The 18,583-nt window shown below is 45.6% G+C and overlaps 2 protein-coding genes across 3 annotated transcripts in view; one reads left to right on the forward strand and one right to left on the reverse strand.

Annotated features, from left to right (window-relative positions):
- The first annotated feature begins 291 nt into the window (after positions 1 to 291).
- LOC125559780 (micronuclear linker histone polyprotein-like) lies at positions 292 to 3,214 on the forward strand. The gene is made up of 3 exons (XM_048721461.1): positions 292 to 520; positions 1,669 to 2,298; positions 2,592 to 3,214. Exons 1-3 carry the CDS (start codon positions 292 to 294, stop codon positions 3,212 to 3,214), a joined length of 1,482 nt encoding a protein of 493 aa, XP_048577418.1.
- A 2,401-nt stretch (positions 3,215 to 5,615) lies between these two features.
- The window catches only part of LOC5503974 (cilia- and flagella-associated protein 47-like), a 60,993-nt gene continuing 48,025 nt past the window's right edge, over positions 5,616 to 18,583 (reverse strand). For both annotated transcript variants that reach the window (XM_048721415.1, XM_048721416.1), the window contains 16 exons: positions 18,369 to 18,512; positions 15,392 to 15,510; positions 15,268 to 15,322; positions 14,486 to 14,652; positions 14,126 to 14,375; positions 13,214 to 13,329; positions 13,043 to 13,150; positions 12,702 to 12,813; positions 12,112 to 12,216; positions 9,869 to 10,046; positions 9,330 to 9,596; positions 8,939 to 9,161; positions 8,422 to 8,568; positions 7,137 to 7,298; positions 6,648 to 6,816; positions 5,616 to 6,052 (listed from right to left, as the gene is read on the reverse strand). In XM_048721415.1, coding sequence (XP_048577372.1) covers positions 5,831 to 6,052; positions 6,648 to 6,816; positions 7,137 to 7,298; positions 8,422 to 8,568; positions 8,939 to 9,161; positions 9,330 to 9,596; positions 9,869 to 10,046; positions 12,112 to 12,216; positions 12,702 to 12,813; positions 13,043 to 13,150; positions 13,214 to 13,329; positions 14,126 to 14,375; positions 14,486 to 14,652; positions 15,268 to 15,322; positions 15,392 to 15,510; positions 18,369 to 18,512 — 2,544 coding nt within the window. In that variant the 3' untranslated portion in view covers positions 5,616 to 5,830. The remainder of the gene's footprint in view (positions 6,053 to 6,647; positions 6,817 to 7,136; positions 7,299 to 8,421; positions 8,569 to 8,938; positions 9,162 to 9,329; positions 9,597 to 9,868; positions 10,047 to 12,111; positions 12,217 to 12,701; positions 12,814 to 13,042; positions 13,151 to 13,213; positions 13,330 to 14,125; positions 14,376 to 14,485; positions 14,653 to 15,267; positions 15,323 to 15,391; positions 15,511 to 18,368; positions 18,513 to 18,583) is intronic.

Genomic DNA, 18,583 nt, shown 5'->3' on the forward strand with positions numbered 1-18,583 from the left:
AGGATCACGTGAGTAAAGAATGCCGCTGCATGTCCTCTGATTTGCCATTGCTGCCATTTGCCATTGCAAGAGAGCGCAAGTGACAAGAAACCAAGAGAGCGCGCAAGTGACGAGAGCGCGCGAGTGACAAGAAAGCAAGAGAGCGCGCGAGTGACAAGAAGAAAGCAAGAGAGCGCGCGAATGACCAGAAACCAAGTTAGCGCACAAGTGACAAGAAAGCAAGAGAGCGCGCGAGTGACAAGAAACCAAGAAAGCGCGCGAGTGACAAGAAGAAAGCAAGAGAGTGCGCGAATGACCAGAAACCAAGTTAGCGCACAAGTGAAAAGAAAGCAAGAGAGCGCGCAAGTGACAAGAAACCAAGAGAGCGCGCGAGTGACAAGAGAGCGCGCGAGTGACAAAAAACCAAGCGAGCGCGCGCGTGACAAGAAACCAAGAAAGCGCGCGAGTGACAAGAAGAAAGCAAGAGAGCACGCAAGTGACAAGAAAGCAAGAGAGCGCGCAAGTGACAAGAAGAAACCAAGTTAGCGCACAAGTGACAAAAAACCAAGCGAGCGCGCGCGTGACAAGAAACCAAGAAAGCGCGCAAGTGACAAGAAACCAAGAAAGCGCGCAAGTGACAAGAAAGCAAGAGAGCGCGCGAGTGACAAGAAAGCAAGAGAGCGCGCGAGTGACAATAAACCAAGAGAGCGCGCAAGTGACAAGAAGAAACCAAGTTAGCGCACGAGTGACAAGAAACCAAGTTAGCGCATAAGTGACAAGAAAGCAAGAGAGCGCGCAAGTGACAAGAAGAAACCAAGTTAGCGCACGAGTGACAAGAAACCAAGTTAGCGCACAAGTGACAAGAAACCAAGAGAGCGCGCGAGTGACAAGAAAGCAAGAGAGCGCGCGAGTGACAAGAAACCAAGAGAGCGCGCGAGTGACAAGAAAGCAAGAGAGCGCGCGAGTGACAAGAAAGCAAGAGAGCGCGCGAGTGACAAGAAAGCAAGAGAGCGCGCGAGTGACAAGAAAGCAAGAGAGCGCACGAGTGACAAGAAACCAAGTTAGCGCACAAGTGACAAGAAAGCAAGAGAGCGCGCGAGTGACAAGAAACCAAGAGAGCGCGCAAGTGACAAGAAAGCAAGAGAGCGCGCGAGTGACAAGAAACCAAGAGAGCGCGCGAGTGACAAGAAAGCAAGAGAGCGCGCGAGTGACAAGAAAGCAAGAGAGCGCGCGAGTGACAAGAAAGCAAGAGAGCGCGCGAGTGACAAGAGAGCGCGCGAGTGACAAGAAAGCAAGAGAGCGCACGAGTGACAAGAAAGCAAGAGAGCGCGCGAGTGACAAGAAAGCAAGAGAGCGCACGAGTGACAAGAAAACAAGAGAGCGCGCGAGTGACAAGAAAGCAAGAGATCGCGCGAGTGACAAGAGAGCGCGCAAGTGACAAGAAAGCAAGAGAGCGCGCGAGTGACAAGAAAGCAAGAGAGCGCGCGAGTGACAAGAAACCAAGTTAGCGCACAAGTGACAAGAAAGCAAGAGAGCGCGCGAGTGACAAGAAACCAAGTTAGCGCACAAGTGACAAGAAAGCAAGAGAGCGCGCGAGTGACAAGAAACCAAGAAAGCGCGCAAGTGACAAGAAAGCAAGAGAGCGCGCGAGTGACAAGAAACCAAGTTAGCGCACAAGTGACAAGAAAGCAAGAGAGCGCGCGAGTGACAAGAAACCAAGAGAGCGCGCAAGTGACAAGAAAGCAAGAGAGCGCGCGAGTGACAAGAAACCAAGAGAGCGCGCGAGTGACAAGAAAGCAAGAGAGCGCACGAGTGACAAGAAAGCAAGAGAGCGCGCGAGTGACAAGAAAGCAAGAGAGCGCGCGAGTGACAAGAAACCAAGAAAGCGCGCAAGTGACAAGAAAGCAAGAGAGCGCGCGAGTGACAAGAAAGCAAGAGAGCGCGCGAGTGACAAGAAAGCAAGAGAGCGCACGAGTGACAAGAAAGCAAGAGAGCGCACGAGTGACAAGAAAGCAAGAGAGCGCGCGAGTGACAAGAAAGCAAGAGAGCGCACGAGTGACAAGAAAGCAAGAGAGCGCACGAGTGACAAGAAAGCAAGAGAGCGCGCGAGTGACAAGAAGAAAGCAAGAGAGCGCGCAAGTGACAAGAAAGCAAGAGAGCGCACGAGTGACAAGAAAGCAAGAGAGCGCGCGAGTGACAAGAAAGCAAGAGAGCGCGCGAGTGACAAGAAACCAAGAGAGCGCGCGAGTGACAAGAAAGCAAGAGAGCGCACGAGTGACAAGAAAGCAAGAGAGCGCGCGAGTGACAAGAAGAAACCAAGTTAGCGCACGAGTGACAAGAAACCAAGTTAGCGCACAAGTGACAAGAAACCAAGAGAGCGCGCGAGTGACAAGAAGAACCCAAGTTAGCGCACGAGTGACAAGAAACCAAGTTAGCGCACAAGTGACAAGAAAGCAAGAGAGCGCGCGAGTGACAAGAAACCAAGAGAGCACGCGAGTGACAAGAAACCAAGAGAGCGCGCGAGTGACATGAAAGCAAGAGAGCGCGCGAGTGACAAGAAAGCAAGAGAGCGCGCGAGTGACAAGAAAGCAAGAGAGCGCGCGAGTGACAAGAGAGCGCGCGAGTGACAAGAAAGCAAGAGAGCGCACGAGTGACAAGAAAGCAAGAGAGCGCGCGAGTGACAAGAAAGCAAGAGAGCGCACGAGTGACAAGAAAACAAGAGAGCGCGCGAGTGACAAGAAAGCAAGAGATCGCGCGAGTGACAAGAGAGCGCGCAAGTGACAAGAAAGCAAGAGAGCGCGCGAGTGACAAGAAAGCAAGAGAGCGCGCGAGTGACAAGAAAGCAAGAGAGCGCACGAGTGACAAGAAAGCAAGAGAGCGCACGAGTGACAAGAAAGCAAGAGAGCGCACGAGTGACAAGAAAGCAAGAGAGCGCGCGAGTGACAAGAAAGCAAGAGAGCGCACGAGTGACAAGAAAGCAAGAGAGCGCACGAGTGACAAGAAAGCAAGAGAGCGCGCGAGTGACAAGAAGAAAGCAAGAGAGCGCGCAAGTGACAAGAAAGCAAGAGAGCGCACGAGTGACAAGAAAGCAAGAGAGCGCGCGAGTGACAAGAAAGCAAGAGAGCGCGCGAGTGACAAGAAACCAAGAGAGCGCGCGAGTGACAAGAAAGCAAGAGAGCGCACGAGTGACAAGAAAGCAAGAGAGCGCGCGAGTGACAAGAAGAAACCAAGTTAGCGCACGAGTGACAAGAAACCAAGTTAGCGCACAAGTGACAAGAAACCAAGAGAGCGCGCGAGTGACAAGAAGAACCCAAGTTAGCGCACGAGTGACAAGAAACCAAGTTAGCGCACAAGTGACAAGAAAGCAAGAGAGCGCGCGAGTGACAAGAAACCAAGAGAGCACGCGAGTGACAAGAAACCAAGAGAGCGCGCGAGTGACATGAAAGCAAGAGAGCGCGCGAGTGACAAGAAAGCAAGAGAGCGCGCGAGTGACAAGAAAGCAAGAGAGCGCGCGAGTGACAAGAGAGCGCGCGAGTGACAAGAAAGCAAGAGAGCGCACGAGTGACAAGAAAGCAAGAGAGCGCGCGAGTGACAAGAAAGCAAGAGAGCGCACGAGTGACAAGAAAACAAGAGAGCGCGCGAGTGACAAGAAAGCAAGAGATCGCGCGAGTGACAAGAGAGCGCGCAAGTGACAAGAAAGCAAGAGAGCGCGCGAGTGACAAGAAACCAAGAGAGCGCGCAAGTGACAAGAAAGCAAGAGAGCGCACGAGTGACAAGAAAGCAAGAGAGCGCGCGAGTGACAAGAGAGCGCGCAAGTGACAAGAAAGCAAGAGAGCGCGCGAGTGACAAGAAACCAAGAGAGCGCGCAAGTGACAAGAAAGCACTGCGCGCGCGAGCGATTATTGATTTTTGACGCAACAATCGCTTGTTTAGCAAGCTGCGCAATACCCTCTACGCATTACTAGTACAAATACAAACGCTATGGAGTGAGAGCAGGGACGCAGGAGAGTGTGATAAGAGTGAAAACCGCAGCTATATCGGCAAAAGGTAAGTGTTTATTTATTTGGTTCCTTTTTTTGTAAACAGTAGTACCAAATGGCTGTCGGTGGCACTCTGTTGATAGCAGAAACCTTCGTGTACATCAACCATCCCTTTGTGTATACAACCCATTTCTTTTAAAAAACCAGCAACCATCTGTACTTGTATACCGACGCTTCCTTCTCGAATAGAATCAAAAAGCCCAAACTGTCGGGATCTCGTACCAGAACAATAAATACAATACACCAAAAACTGGAATTCGACTCTGCCAAATTTTCGTCTTTAATAAGACTTCTTCAGTGCAGGGAAGAAGTCTTATTAAAGACGAAAATGTGGCAGAGTCGAATTCCAGTTTTTGATGTATTGCCCCTTCCTTCACATATACAGTAAACATGCGCGTATAACAACATACTTAGATACTTAAAGCACTCGTTTTCTAATAGCGTGAACACATTCTTATTTGGAAAATCGCTCAATTTTGATTACGGTTTACAAGAGAGAATGGAAACTTTTCATATTTTTGGAACATTTCACATTGTAGTCACATACAACATGGGCTTGTTTGTTGTGATCAGCATCAAATGCTGTTATAGTAAAATTAGGAACCAATTGACAACCAAAACAGACCGATTTGTTAAAAATTACTATTCCGATTTATAAGAACCTGCTCAGCCTGATCTTAAAATATCCTAGGTTCTCTTAATTATACTACCCATCTCTTCATGTATAACAACCATCTCTTCGTGAATAACACGCATCCCTCCCGTGTATAACACCCATCTCTTCGTGTATAACACCCATTCCTTTCGTGTATAACACGCATCTTTTCGTGTATAACACCTATCCCTTCGTGTATAACACCCATCCCTTCGTGTATAACACCCATCTCTTCGTGTATAACACCCATTCCTTTCGTGTATAACACGCATCTTTTCGTGTATAACACCTATCCCTTCGTGTATAACACCCATCCCTTCGTGTATAACACCCATCTCTTCGTGTATAACACCCATTCCTTTCGTGTATAACACGCATCTTTTCGTGTATAACACCTATCCCTTCGTGTATAACACCCATCCCTTCGTGTATAACACCCATTCCTTCGTGTATAACACGCATCACTCTCGTGTATAGCACCCATCACTCTCGTGTATAGCACCCATCCCTTCGTGTATAACACCTATCCCTTCGTGTATAACACCCATTTCTTCGTGTATAACACCAATCCCTTCGTGTATAACACCCATTTCTTCGTGTATAACACCAATCCCTTCGTGTATAACACCCATTTCTTTGTGTATAACACCCATCCCTCCGTGTATAACAACCATCTCTTCGTGTATAACGAAAAGCGATTTTTCGATCTTAGCTGCCGGAGATCGATCCTTGGTCGGACAGGCGACACGGGCTGTACACAACAGTCTCTTGTCCTCCGTCCCTCGGCCTCAGCCTCTCACGTCCCCTCAACTTCAAACACAGGAATACCAAACTTAAAGGAAGTCAAGAAAAGCCAATACTCATGGTTTCGACATCTTTTACCCAATCAATTCTTCGCAGTTATCAGTTGCTCTAATTATCCGTAAGAGATAGACAGAGGAAAAAAAAATAATTCACTTTAATGTACATTAACTGCCATGCACACATCTTTATATACAAAAAGTTTATTTAATATTTCTTATGCCAAGACATGAAAATAAACTGTTAGAAATTCGACTTTCTAATATGAGGTTTGTCCAATGGATATCAGCAGATATTACTGTATTGTCTCAATACACCATCTTATTGGCTCATGACAACGTTGCATTGTCCGAATTTAAGCAATTCTATTGGCTCGTGATGACATCAACGGGGCGCCCTTCAGGGGCGAAGATACCGCTGTGCTATTCAATCGCAGATTCTCTAGCACGTAGTTTCTCTTCTGCTTGACGGTTCGTTTTTGAGACTGTGCACTGGAGGCTATTTTTGATTGGCCAGTTGGTGGAGTGTGTGAGGGAGTGGTACCGAATATATCGTAGGTCCACTGCATGTCAGAAGTCTGAAAAAGAATGAGATAACGTTTGTAATTCAGTAACATTCTCGACTAAAAAGCATGTTTAAAATGTTTTTTTTTCTCAATTGTATGTATAGTCGATTTCTTTTGTTTCAAGGAATTTGAATTTTAAAAAGCGCATAATATGACATATAAATGGAATGTAGAAATATTGTTTTTAAAAATGGAAAAGATGGGAATTAAAATATGCGTGCCTGATACTAAACCTTTCTCTGATCTAAGTGCTCTTTATTATAGCCTAGAGTGGAGGTTTCGATGGATTCTTATGGGCGGATGGTTACTTGGCAGCACCTACCTAGAGTGGGGGTTTCGATGGGTTCTTATGGGCGGATGGTTACTTGGCAGCGCCTACCTAGAGTGGGGGTTTCGATGGGTTCTTATGGGCGGGTGATTACTTGGCAGCACCTACCTAGAGTGGGGGTTTCGATGGGTTCTTATGGGCGGATGGTTACTTGGCAGCGCCTACCTAGAGTGGGGGTTTCGATGGGTTCTTATGGGCGGGTGGTTACTTGGCAGCACCTACCTAGAGTGGGGGTTTCGATGGGTTCTTATGGGCGGATGGTTACTTGGCAGCACCTACCTGCACGACCAGCTTGGCCTTGTGCGTCTTGCCGTAGAGTGTGGGGCGGTAACCCAGCTTGATGAGTGTCCCCTCGGAGTTGTACGGCTGGAGCTCGCCGGTGGGCGGGTAGACAGAGAACTCGGGATCTGAGCCAGCCACGAAATACGCCTCGTATGGTAATATGTGCCTGTCACATGACACAAGTAAATATCAGTCACGCAACATGAAAAAAGACTATCACGTACGGTCGCAACAAAAAAACATGAGACACTTTCGTGAGTAGATGTCACGCAACACGCTAAAAATACCAGTCATGTGCAATGAAACATGCTCGGAATGCAAAACACATGAATATTTGAGAAGCAAAGTAACACATGTGACGCAAGATACATTAGTCAAGGTAGCACATGTGACAGTCCGCAAAGAAACAACTGTAACGCAACAAATACACGCCCCCAAGTGACACAGCATGTCACACAACAGATAGATAGAAAGACTGGTACCTACCTAGTCTGACTAGTAAGACGGAACCCAACAAGAGCCTCCTTGTTCAGGCCAGCGGCTTCTATACGTATGACATCATCAACCTCAGGCTCCGTTGCTAGGACACGGATAGGGAAGCGCCACACACCACCTGTCACGGCAGAGACCACGAGCTGTGCGCGATGGCTGAAATGGCGGACAGGGAAACCCCATCAATGGCGGACAGGGAAACCCCATTAATGGCGGACATGGAAACCCCATTAATGGCGGACAGGGAAACCCCGTCAATGGCGCACAGGGAAACCCCATTAATGGCGCACATGGAAACCCCATTAATGGCGGACAGGGAAACCCCATCAATGGCGGACAGGGAAACCCCATTAATGGCGGACAGGGAAACTCCATTAATGGCGGACAGGGAAACCCCATTAATGGCGGACAGGGAAACCCCATTAATGGCGGACAGGGAAACCCCATTAATGGCGGACAGGAAAACCCCATCAATGGCGGACATGGAAACCCCATCAATGGCGGACAGGGAAACCCCATTAATGGCGGACAGGGAAACCCCATTAATGGCGGACAGGGAAACCCCATTAATGGCGGACAGGGAAACCCCATTAATGGCGGACAGGGAAACCCCATTAATGGCGGACAGGGAAACCCCATCAATGGCGGACAGGGAAACCCCATCAATGGCGCACAGGGAAACCCCATCAATGGCGCACAGGGAAACCCCATTAATGGCGGACAGGGAAACCCCATTAATGGCGGACAGGAAAACCCCATTAATGGCGGACAGGAAAACCCCATTAATGGCGGACAGGAAAACCCCATTAATGGCGGACAGGGAAACCCCATTAATGGCGGACAGGGAAACCCCATCCATGGCGCACATGGAAACCCCATCAATGGCGCACATGGAAACCCCATCAATGGCGGACAGGGAAACCCCATTAATGGCGGACAGGGAAACCCCATCAATGGCGGACAGGGAAACCCCATCAATGGCGGACATGGAAACCCCATCAATGGCGGACATGGAAACCCCATCAATGGCGCACATGGAAACCCCATCAATGGCGCACATGGAAACCCCATCAATGGCGCACATGGAAACCCCATCAATGGCGGACAGGGAAACCCCATCAATGGCGCACATGGAAACCCCATTAATGGCAGACAGGGAAACCCTATTCAATCGTACGAAGGAAAATAAGTATGAGAGTTACAACAAAAGATGCTTCCTTTGGCCTTCAAACTGCCATTTGACAGCTGTTACAACTTTTTATAGGTGGGGTTGGGTTACCTGAAGGGTTTGAAGGGAGCGAAGACGAAGTTGAAGAGAAGGCTGATGACCCCGGAGACCTGGTTACGAGCCTTCCGCAACAGGTTAACGCCCAGAGATCGCTCGAGCGCCGCCTGGCCTTCAGCGTCCTCAAATACCACTTCGTACCTGGACAGAAACAACGTCAGGTCATGGACGTGGCTAATACATGTTTTCTGACTTAAGATTGCTCTATTTACATACCTACATTCCTCTGGCGCGATAATGGAGACCAAGCTATAGTCTGAGTCAGTAGTTGAGTGTGTATGGGAGACCTCCATGATGGGAGTCAATACACAGATAAAGGTGGAATAGCTAGTGTTTGTTTACGATCAACGAGTTCCATATGTTATTCACCCTGGACCCCTTCCGGTAAATTACTGTAGTGCATGCTTTAGCCCGATTTATAAGGAAGCACATAAATAGGGATCAATGCGTGGAGAAAAGAGCCATAGCTATTCCTTGCATACTGACTTAAAAGTATTCTATCCCTTGTTACCTGAACTCCTCCGGTACGTTAATGTAGTCCATGCTATAGTCCGAGTCGTTGGGGAGTACGTGTATGGGAGTGAGGGCGCGAAGGTAGGACGCGTAGCTGGTACTGGCACTACTTGGGGCCACGCCCGTCAGGGTCACCTCGATCTTCTCTTCCACTCTTCCTCTGGCCTTGCACTCGATACACGGCGCGAGGGAGTCACGAATTGGGCACGACTCGGGTATACCTACGAACAGCTTGTTAAAATCCATCTTTGGCTTTCTATGATTACTATTAGGCCTCCTGCAACCCTTTTAACGATTTAACTCGGCCAAATTGGAATTTAAGTTTTCTTTATTCCTTTTTTGTAGACTTCCTTATGTAATCACGCTACAAAATAAAGTACAGCCATCACCTTTTATTGGGAATATCCACGTGAGATCATTCATAAGGCACGTGCCAGTCACGCCGGTGAAGTCATCCGATTGGCTGCCATCGTGTCTGTGCATGATGACCGTGACCGTTGCCTCGTGCATTTGCATGGTATCCGGCGCAAAGGATATGGGGATAGCTAGTTCCTCCATGGGAGCGAGTCTGATTGAGTTTGGTGCCTTGAGAAGGAGGCAGAATGTGGATTCCTTGGGGGTCTTTGTCTCCTCTCGTAGAGTACTAAACAAGGAGCCTGAGCAAAGAGGAATGGTACTCAATATGGGACTTGCAATAAAGAAATCACTAAGGAGTGTTCCGGCTTCTTTTAGATCGTTCTAATGGACCAAAAGTCTTACCCGTGCAACGTATGGATCGGGTCTTGGGAATCAAAACTGTACCCGTGCAACGTATGGATCGGGTCTTGGGAATCAAAACTGTACCCGTGCGACGTATGGATCGGGTCTTAGGAATCAAAATTGTACCCGTGCGACGTATGGATCAGGTCTTAGGGACTTAAAGTCTTACCCGTGCGCGATAGAGTGCGTTCTTTCAGCATCACGTCCACGATCACGTCTTGATCCGTTGGGTTGCGGAAAGGGATTATATGAGATGAGTTCCCGCCCAGCTCAGAGTATATGTTGATAGGCTCATTCGCGCCAGGCATCAGCCCAGTGCCAGACGCCAGGAAAACCCAGTCACCAAGCTACACAAGGGAAACATCACCAAGGTTAGCATAACGACAGCAATAACTAGACAGAGCTACACAAGGGAAACATCACCAAGGTTAGCATAACGACAGCAATAACTAGACAGGGGAAACATCACCAAGGTTAGCATAACGACAGCAATAACTAGACAGTGCTACACAAGGGAAACATCACCAAGGTTAGCATAACGACAGCAATAACTAGACAGGGGAAACATCACCAAGGTTAGCATAACGACAGCAATAACTAGACAGTGCTACACAAGGGAAACATCACCAAGGTTAGCATAACGACAGCAATAACTAGACAGAGCTACACAAGGGAAACATCACCAAGGTTAGCATAACGACAGCAATAACTAGACAGAGCTACACAAGGGAAACATCACCAAGGTTAGCATAACGACAGCAATAACTAGACAGGGGAAACATCACCAAGGTTAGCATAACGACAGCAATAACTAGACAGTGCTACACAAGGGAAACATCACCAAGGTTAGCATAACGACAGCAATAACTAGACAGAGCTACACAAGGGAAACATCACCAAGGTTAGCATAACGACAGCAATAACTAGACATAGAGCAACATCGTTATGCCTTGTTCATAAGGTATGAGTCAACGCAAGTTGAAAAGTATTTTGTACGTCTCGGTGAAACAAAGTAGTCGCGCTGACGTTTCAAGCGCTAGCCCTTAGTCGGAGCAAAAGCAAGCACGCCGTATTCATAATTTTATTATGCTTGGGATCCAGGGTTCTTTGCCAAAGCTTCAAAGAGGTCTTTACAGGAGCTTAATCTTTATACCCTGTTTCTGTCACACGTGCATCCTGTGCTTACAGGAGCTTAATCTTTATACCCTGTTTCTGCCACACGTGCATCCTGTGCTTACAGGAGCTTAATCTTTATACCCTGTTTCTGCCACACGTGCATCCTGTGCTTACAGGAGCTTAATCTTTATACCCTGTTTCTGTCACACGTGCATCCTGTGCTTACAGGAGCTTAATCTTTATACCCTGTTTCTGTCACACGTGCATCCTGTGCTTACAGGAGCTTAATCTTTATACCCTGTTTCTGCCACACGTGCATCCTGTGCTTACAGGAGCTTAATCTTTATACCCTGTTTCTGTCACACGTGCATCCTGTGCTTACAGGAGCTTAATCTTTATACCCTGTTTCTGCCACACGTGCATCCTGTGCTTACAGGAGCTTAATCTTTATACCCTGTTTCTGCCACACGTGCATCCTGTGCTTACAGGAGCTTAATCTTTATACCCTGTTTCTGTCACACGTGCATCCTGTGCTTACAGGAGCTTAATCTTTATACCCTGTTTCTGCCACACGTGCATCCTGTGCTTACAGGAGCTTAATCTTTATACCCTGTTTCTGCCACACGTGCATCCTGTGCTTACAGGAGCTTAATCTTTATACCCTGTTTCTGCCACACGTGCATCCTGTGCTTACAGGAGCTTAATCTTTATACCCTGTTTCTGCCACACGTGCATCCTGTGCTTACAGGAGCTTAATCTTTATACCCTGTTTCTGTCACACGTGCATCCTGTGCTTACAGGAGCTTAATCTTTATACCCTGTTTCTGCCACACGTGCATCCTGTGCTTACAGGAGCTTAATCTTTATACCCTGTTTCTGCCACACGTGCATCCTGTGCTTCTCGTTTCCTTTTTGCAGTTAGTACGGCAATCATGCCTTGAGTCCCTTCAAACTGGCACCCTTAGTAATTGAATCTTCCTATCGCTTGATCCCTCAAGTAACACGAATCTCCTAATTACATTGAAATATCTATGACATTGAATCATCAGATCTCATTCTCTCTCTTATACCAAATGTAACTTTAGATAGAAAAAAATTAATGGAATTTTTTTTGTTCCCGCTATGGTGTCTCTCATCTTTACGAGCCAAGGTCAGGTTCCTAGAAAGCAGGTTAACGCTAACCCAGGGAGAATGCCCTTCTTACCCAATCAAATGTCGAATTTATCCGTGTGTTATCGCTAACCTGCTTCTAGAAACCGGTCCCAAGATAACACCCGTTGTTGATCCCAGTCATACCTGCTCACTGTTGAAGATGATTTCCGTAGAGTGGTTGGCGTGTCCGATATTTGAAGGCGTAAACTTGAGGGGAATTTCTACAACCGACTGCGCTGACAGAAGTAACTGAACAAGAAACAAAACTAGATGAATATGACACTTAAAATATCCTAAACATCCGCCGCGACTAAAATAAATTTGGGAAGCGTATCACCCTCCTTTCAGATGGAATGCTGAATTACGAGAGCGCAGATACGACGTGGTCGAGTCGAAGGCATAGACGGCGCCCCAGGCAGCCATCACACGACTCAGTTCTGGAACACAGCTTAGATAGAAACGGTTGTGCCTTTTTTGTTGTTGTTTTTGTTGAGGGGGGAGAACTGGATAACCCGGAGAAAACCCCAGGAAAAAAATCATCGGAACCGGGAATCAGCCTGGTGTGAGCCCCCCAAGAAGGCGATTGCGTTTTCCTCGCTGAACCAGTGTTATCCAGGAAAACGCACAAGGCAACTTGGAGGAGATCTAGCAGTACGTACTATTACGGAGAAATCTCAAAATACCTAATTAGTAATGCAAGCTAAACTAATGTTTAATGCAAGAAGTGTAAATACCGTATTGGACTGGTCCAGTTCGAGACGGAAGTTCCGCGGATTGGAAATGTACGGAGTGAGCACCAACGCCTCTTCGGTTGGATTCTGCAGCCGTACCATTTGATAAGTCGACCTTGAAAGAATTAACAAATAACGGATTAATGCTGATACGATGAAACTAAATCCCTTACTGCGGTTTTCAATGTTCTGCGAATTCTCCTCAATAATTTTCAACTGCTAAGCTGCTTTCTACATTTGGAAAACCAGAAGGAGATTCAGTCCATAACAGGGCAACACTTTATCGGCTCGAGTGCCTGGTGACACTATTGAGGATGCTCTTAATGTAGATGGCTTGCACTTACTTGCCAATCTCGCACTGCATGATGGGAACGTGAGAAGGCGAAGGCGCGGTAGCCTTGAGGGCCAGGTCGTACCAAAACTCCCCCAAGGAAGGACACTGGAATATAACGCTAAAAGGCAAAGAGAACATGAGGAAATATTCACAGCCTTGCCTTTGCCTTCTCTACACCCACCTTCCCGACATGTCTCCTATGCTTGTTGGTGAGAACTTGAGTCTGTAGACGGCTTGCTGGCGGGGATGGACAGTGATTGACGGGTCTCCGTACACGCCCATACCTTCATGCAGGACCTGCAGAAAAAGTCTCACAAGTCAGATATACTGCCACTCTTGTCAAGCGAAATGTCACGCGATTCAGATAAACTGCCACTCGTGTCAGGCGAAATGTTACGAAAATAAGATTAACTGCCATCCGTGTCAGCCGAAATGTCACGAAAATAAGATTAACTGCCATCTGTGTCACGCAAGGCATATGAACGGCCTTAAACATGTCACGTGAAATGTCACGCGAGTTATATGAACGGCCATACATGTCACGTGAAATGTCACGCGAGTCATGAACGGCCACTCGTCTTTCGCGATACAGATACACCTGCTCTACAAGTGTTCGTGTCACCTAAATAATGAACGAAAATAATCGTTCGCTCGAAAAGCATTTCACAAAGAATGTGCGCCACAAGGTATATTGCGTTGAATTTGTGTTGTGAAAAGCTAAAAGTTATCTTTAATGCATTTTAACCACGGGTAACAAAATGTTTAACATTTCGCTGTTGGGAATAACTTAAATTTATCTTTAATGGCACTTTAAGCACGGGTAACAAAATGCTTAACATTTCGCTAATCATATATAAAAAAGCAGACAATTCAACATTTTGCTTATCATATATAAAAAAGCAGACAATTCAACATTTTGCTTATCATATATAAAAAAAGCAGACAATTCAACATTTTGCTTATCATATATAAAAAAGCAGACAATTCAACATTTCGCTTATCATATATAAAAAAGCAGACAAATCAACATTTCGCTTATCATATATAAAAAAGCCGGTAGTTAACCACAAGTTAGGATGGGGGGTCAGCTCACCTCTATGACCACTTTCTCACGTGTGGGATTTGAAACTCCGATTTCCACGGAAACGGCAGAGTGAGCTGCGCAAGTGACTTCTAGTGTCTTCTCAGGTGGAGGAGCAGAGGCCTGTACCTCGAGAGAGTACCAAATACGGTAGGGCTGAGAATGGTGCTCTGATTTGGTTCCTCCTGACGAGGAATCCCTCGTAGATGAATTCCCATTTGGAGCAGGGGGCTCGTCTTCGTCACTGTCCGAATCTTGAGGTCTAGACGAAGAAGCTATATTCTTTAGTCCAATTCATATTATATAATAGTATAAATGTACTCACATAATATTTTCTTTTTTTTTTCTTTTTTGGGGAAACCAGTATTTTACCTGCTGCTGATGGCATCAGCCTCGACTTCATGTGTCGCCACGAATGATATGACGCCCTTGAACTCCCCCCGTCGCCATGGTGACACTGTGATCACGTGCTCGGCGGTCTGAGAGGGCAGGACTGTGACGGTGGATGCGCCGGACACTATGTCAAGGTCCGTCATTACCTAATAAGGCATGAGATACGTCAACTAGGGAAACCCTAAACAGGGCATGGGATAAGTCAATTAGGGAAATTCTAAATAAGACATGAGATAAGTTAATTAGGAAAACCCTCAATAGGGCATGACATAGTCAACTATGAAAACCCCAAATACGGCATGAGATAAGTCGACAAGGAAAACTTTTTTAGCTGATCATTTATAGACTCTCTGCCACCGCTATTTTGTCATCCAAGGAAATTATAAAGTGCAGCATCTAGGCCTCTATTTTGTCATCCAAGGAAATTATAAAGTGCAGCATCCAGGCCTCTGTTTTGTCATCCAAGGAAATTATAAAGTGCAGCATCTAGGCCTCTATTTTGTCATCCAAGGAAATTATAAAGTGCAGCATCCAGGCCTCTGTTTTGTCATCTAAGGAAATTATAAAGTGCAGCATCTAGGCCTCTATTTTGTCATCCAAGGAAATTATAAAGTGCAGCATCTAGGCCTCTATTTTGTCATCCAAGGAAATTATAAAGTGCAGCATCTAGGCCTCTATTTAATTATAAAGTGCAGCATCTAGGCCTCTATTTAAGAACACCGGGTGCCCTTTCTTATTAGCATCGGGACCCTTTTTAATACCTTGAGTGTCAGTTTCTTGGATGTCATGTTCGGCACTTGAAGGGTTCTCGTAATGCTGGGATTAGAATAAATATATTAGAGACAGACCAAAATAATGAAATAAAAATATGAATACATCACTCACGTCTTTCTCGCCTCGCATTCAATGAGCACGTTGTCAAGAGCAAGCGGGCGTTCTCCGGTACCACGAAGGTTGTACACTTGTTCTGTCGTGTCATTCGTATTGATCAGAGTCAGTTTTCCCTGTAAAAAAAGAATGGTTCAGATCATTGACGACTAGAGACAGCAAAAACATCACATGTAGAACGTGTGACCAAGTCAAGAAATGGTCGTCGCATAGAGAGGTTCAAGGAATTTTTATTTCAGTAACAGTGCTTACATGAATGGGTCCCTCACTGTGCTTACATGAGTGGGCCCCTCACTGTGCTTACATAAGTGGGTCCCTCACTGTGCTTACATGAGTGGGCGCCTCACTGTGCTTACATGAGTGGGCCCCTCATTGTGCTTACATGAGAGGGCCCCTCATTGTGCTTACATGAGAGGGCGCCTCACTGTGCTTACATGAGTGGGCGCCTCACTGTACTTACATGAGTGGGCGCCTCACTGTACTTACATGAGTGGGCGCCTCACTGTGCTTACATGGGTGGGTCCCTCACTGTACTTACATGAGTGGGCGCCTCACTGTTCTTACATATGTGGGCGCCTCACTGTTCTTACATGAGTGGGCCCCTCATTGTGCTTACATGAGTGGGTCCCTCACTGTGCTTACATGAGTGGGTCCCTCATGTTTTACATTGGTTACGTCTCACAGTGCTTAAATAATTGGGTCCCTAACTATACTTACATGATTGTGTCTCTCATGTCTTATGTTAGTTACGTCTCACTATACTTACATGATTGTGTCTCTCATGTCTTATGTTAGTTACGTCTCACTATACTTACATGATTGTGTCTCTCATGTCTTATGTTAGTTACGTCTCACTATACTTACATGATTGTGTCTCTCATGTCTTATGTTAGTTACGTCTCACTATACTTACATGATTGTGTCTCTCATGTCTTATGTTAGTTACGTCTCACTATACTTACATGATTGTGTCTCTCATGTCTTATGTTAGTTACGTCTCACTATACTTACATGATTGTGTCTCTCATGTCTTATGTTAGTTACGTCTCACTATACTTACATAATTGTGTCTCTCATGTCTTATGTTACTTATGTCTTACTATGCTTACATGAGTGGGTCCCTCATATCTTATGTTACTTATGTCTCACTATGCTTACATGATTGTGTCTCTCATGTCTTATGTTAGTTACGTCTCACTATACTTACATGATTGTGTCTCTCATGTCTTATGTTAGTTACGTCTCACTATACTTACATGATTGTGTCTCTCATGTCTTATGTTAGTTACGTCTCACTATACTTACATGATTGTGTCTCTCATGTCTTATGTTACTTATGTCTCACTATGCTTACATGAGTGGGTCCCTCATGTCTTATGTTAGTTATGTCTCACTATGCTTACATGAGTGGGTCCCTCATGTCTTATGTTACTTATGTCTCACTATGCTTACTTGAGTGGGTCCCTCATGTCTTATGTTACTTATGTCTCACTGTGCTTACATGAGTGGGTCCCTCATGTTTTACATTGGTTACGTCTCACAGTGCTTAAATAATTGGGTCCCTAACTATACTTACATGATTGTGTCTCTCATGTCTTATGTTACTTATGTCTCACTATGCTTACATGAGTGGGTCCCTCATGTCTTATGTTACTTATGTCTCACTATGCTTACATGAGTGGGTCCCTCATGTCTTATGTTATTTACGTCTCACTATACTTACATGAGTGGGTCCCTCATGTCTTATGTTATTTACGTCTCACTATACTTACATGATTGTGTCTCTCATGTCTTATGTTAGTTACTTCTCACTATGCTTACATTAGTGGGTCCCTCATGTCTTATGTTACTTATGTCTCACTATGCTTACTTGAGTGGGTCCCTCATGTCTTATGTTACTTATGTCTCACTGTGCTTACATGAGTGGGTCCCTCATGTTTTACATTGGTTACGTCTCACAGTGCTTAAATAATTGGGTCCCTAACTATACTTACATGAGTGGGTCCCTCATGTCTTATGTTAGTTACGTCTCACTATACTTACATGATTGTGTCTCTCATGTCTTATGTTAGTTACGTCTCACTATACTTACATGATTGTGTCTCTCATGTCTTATGTTAGTTACGTCTCACTATACTTACATGATTGTGTCTCTCATGTCTTATGTTAGTTACGTCTCACTATACTTACATGATTGTGTCTCTCATGTCTTATGTTACTTATGTCTCACTATGCTTACATGATTGTGTCTCTCATGTCTTATGTTAGTTACGTCTCACTATACTTACATGATTGTGTCTCTCATGTCTTATGTTAGTTACGTCTCACTATACTTACATGATTGTGTCTCTCATGTCTTATGTTAGTTACGTCTCACTATACTTACATGATTGTGTCTCTCATGTCTTATGTTAGTTACGTCTCACTATACTTACATGATTGTGTCTCTCATGTCTTATGTTACTTATGTCTCACTATGCTTACATGATTGTGTCTCTCATGTCTTATGTTAGTTACGTCTCACTATACTTACATGATTGTGTCTCTCATGTCTTATGTTACTTATGTCTCACTATGCTTACATGAGTGGGTCCCTCATGTCTTATGTTACTTATGTCTCACTATGCTTACTTGAGTGGGTCCCTCATGTCTTATGTTACTTTTGTCTCACTATGCTTACTTGAGTGGGTCCCTCATGTCTTATGTTAGTTACGTCTCACTATACTTACATGATTGTGTCGCTCATGTCTTATGTTACTTATGTCTCACTATGCTTACATGAGTGGGTCCCTCATGTCTTATGTTACTTATGTCTCACTATGCTTACATGAGTGGGTCCCTCATGTCTTATGTTATTTACGTCTCACTATACTTACATGAGTGGGTCCCTCATGTCTTATGTTATTTACGTCTCACTATACTTACATGAGTGGGTCCCTCATGTCTTATGTTAGTTATGTCTCACTATACTTACATGAGTGGGTCCCTCGTAGAAGGGCCTGAACATCAGGGGGTAGTGTGTGGTAGTCAGTGCCTTGGCCACGAGGACGGGCGGTCCGTAGAATCCCTCGCCTTCAAGGATCGCCGTCAGTTGCCAGTCTTGCTTGCTGTGGTTCACCTGAACATGACAAAATAATTATATACTTGTTTCATATTATTAGTTATTTTCATAATTATTTATTTGTATAT

Source organism: Nematostella vectensis, chromosome 14 (genome assembly GCF_932526225.1).
Source record: "Nematostella vectensis chromosome 14, jaNemVect1.1, whole genome shotgun sequence".
NCBI classification, from domain to species: Eukaryota; Metazoa; Cnidaria; class Anthozoa; order Actiniaria; family Edwardsiidae; genus Nematostella; species Nematostella vectensis.

Bases quoted from the DNA above. Each gene is read 5' to 3' on its own strand.
- LOC125559780 (XM_048721461.1), top strand. From the start codon at position 292: ATGACCAGAAACCAAGTTAGCGCACAAGTGAAAAGAAAGCAAGAGAGC. The intron at 521-1,668 runs GTTAGCGCACAA...GTGACAAGAAAG, and splicing joins AAGTGACAAGAAGAAACCAA to CAAGAGAGCGCGCGAGTGAC. The intron at 2,299-2,591 runs GTTAGCGCACGA...GCGAGTGACAAG, and splicing joins GAGTGACAAGAAGAAACCAA to AGAGCGCGCGAGTGACAAGA.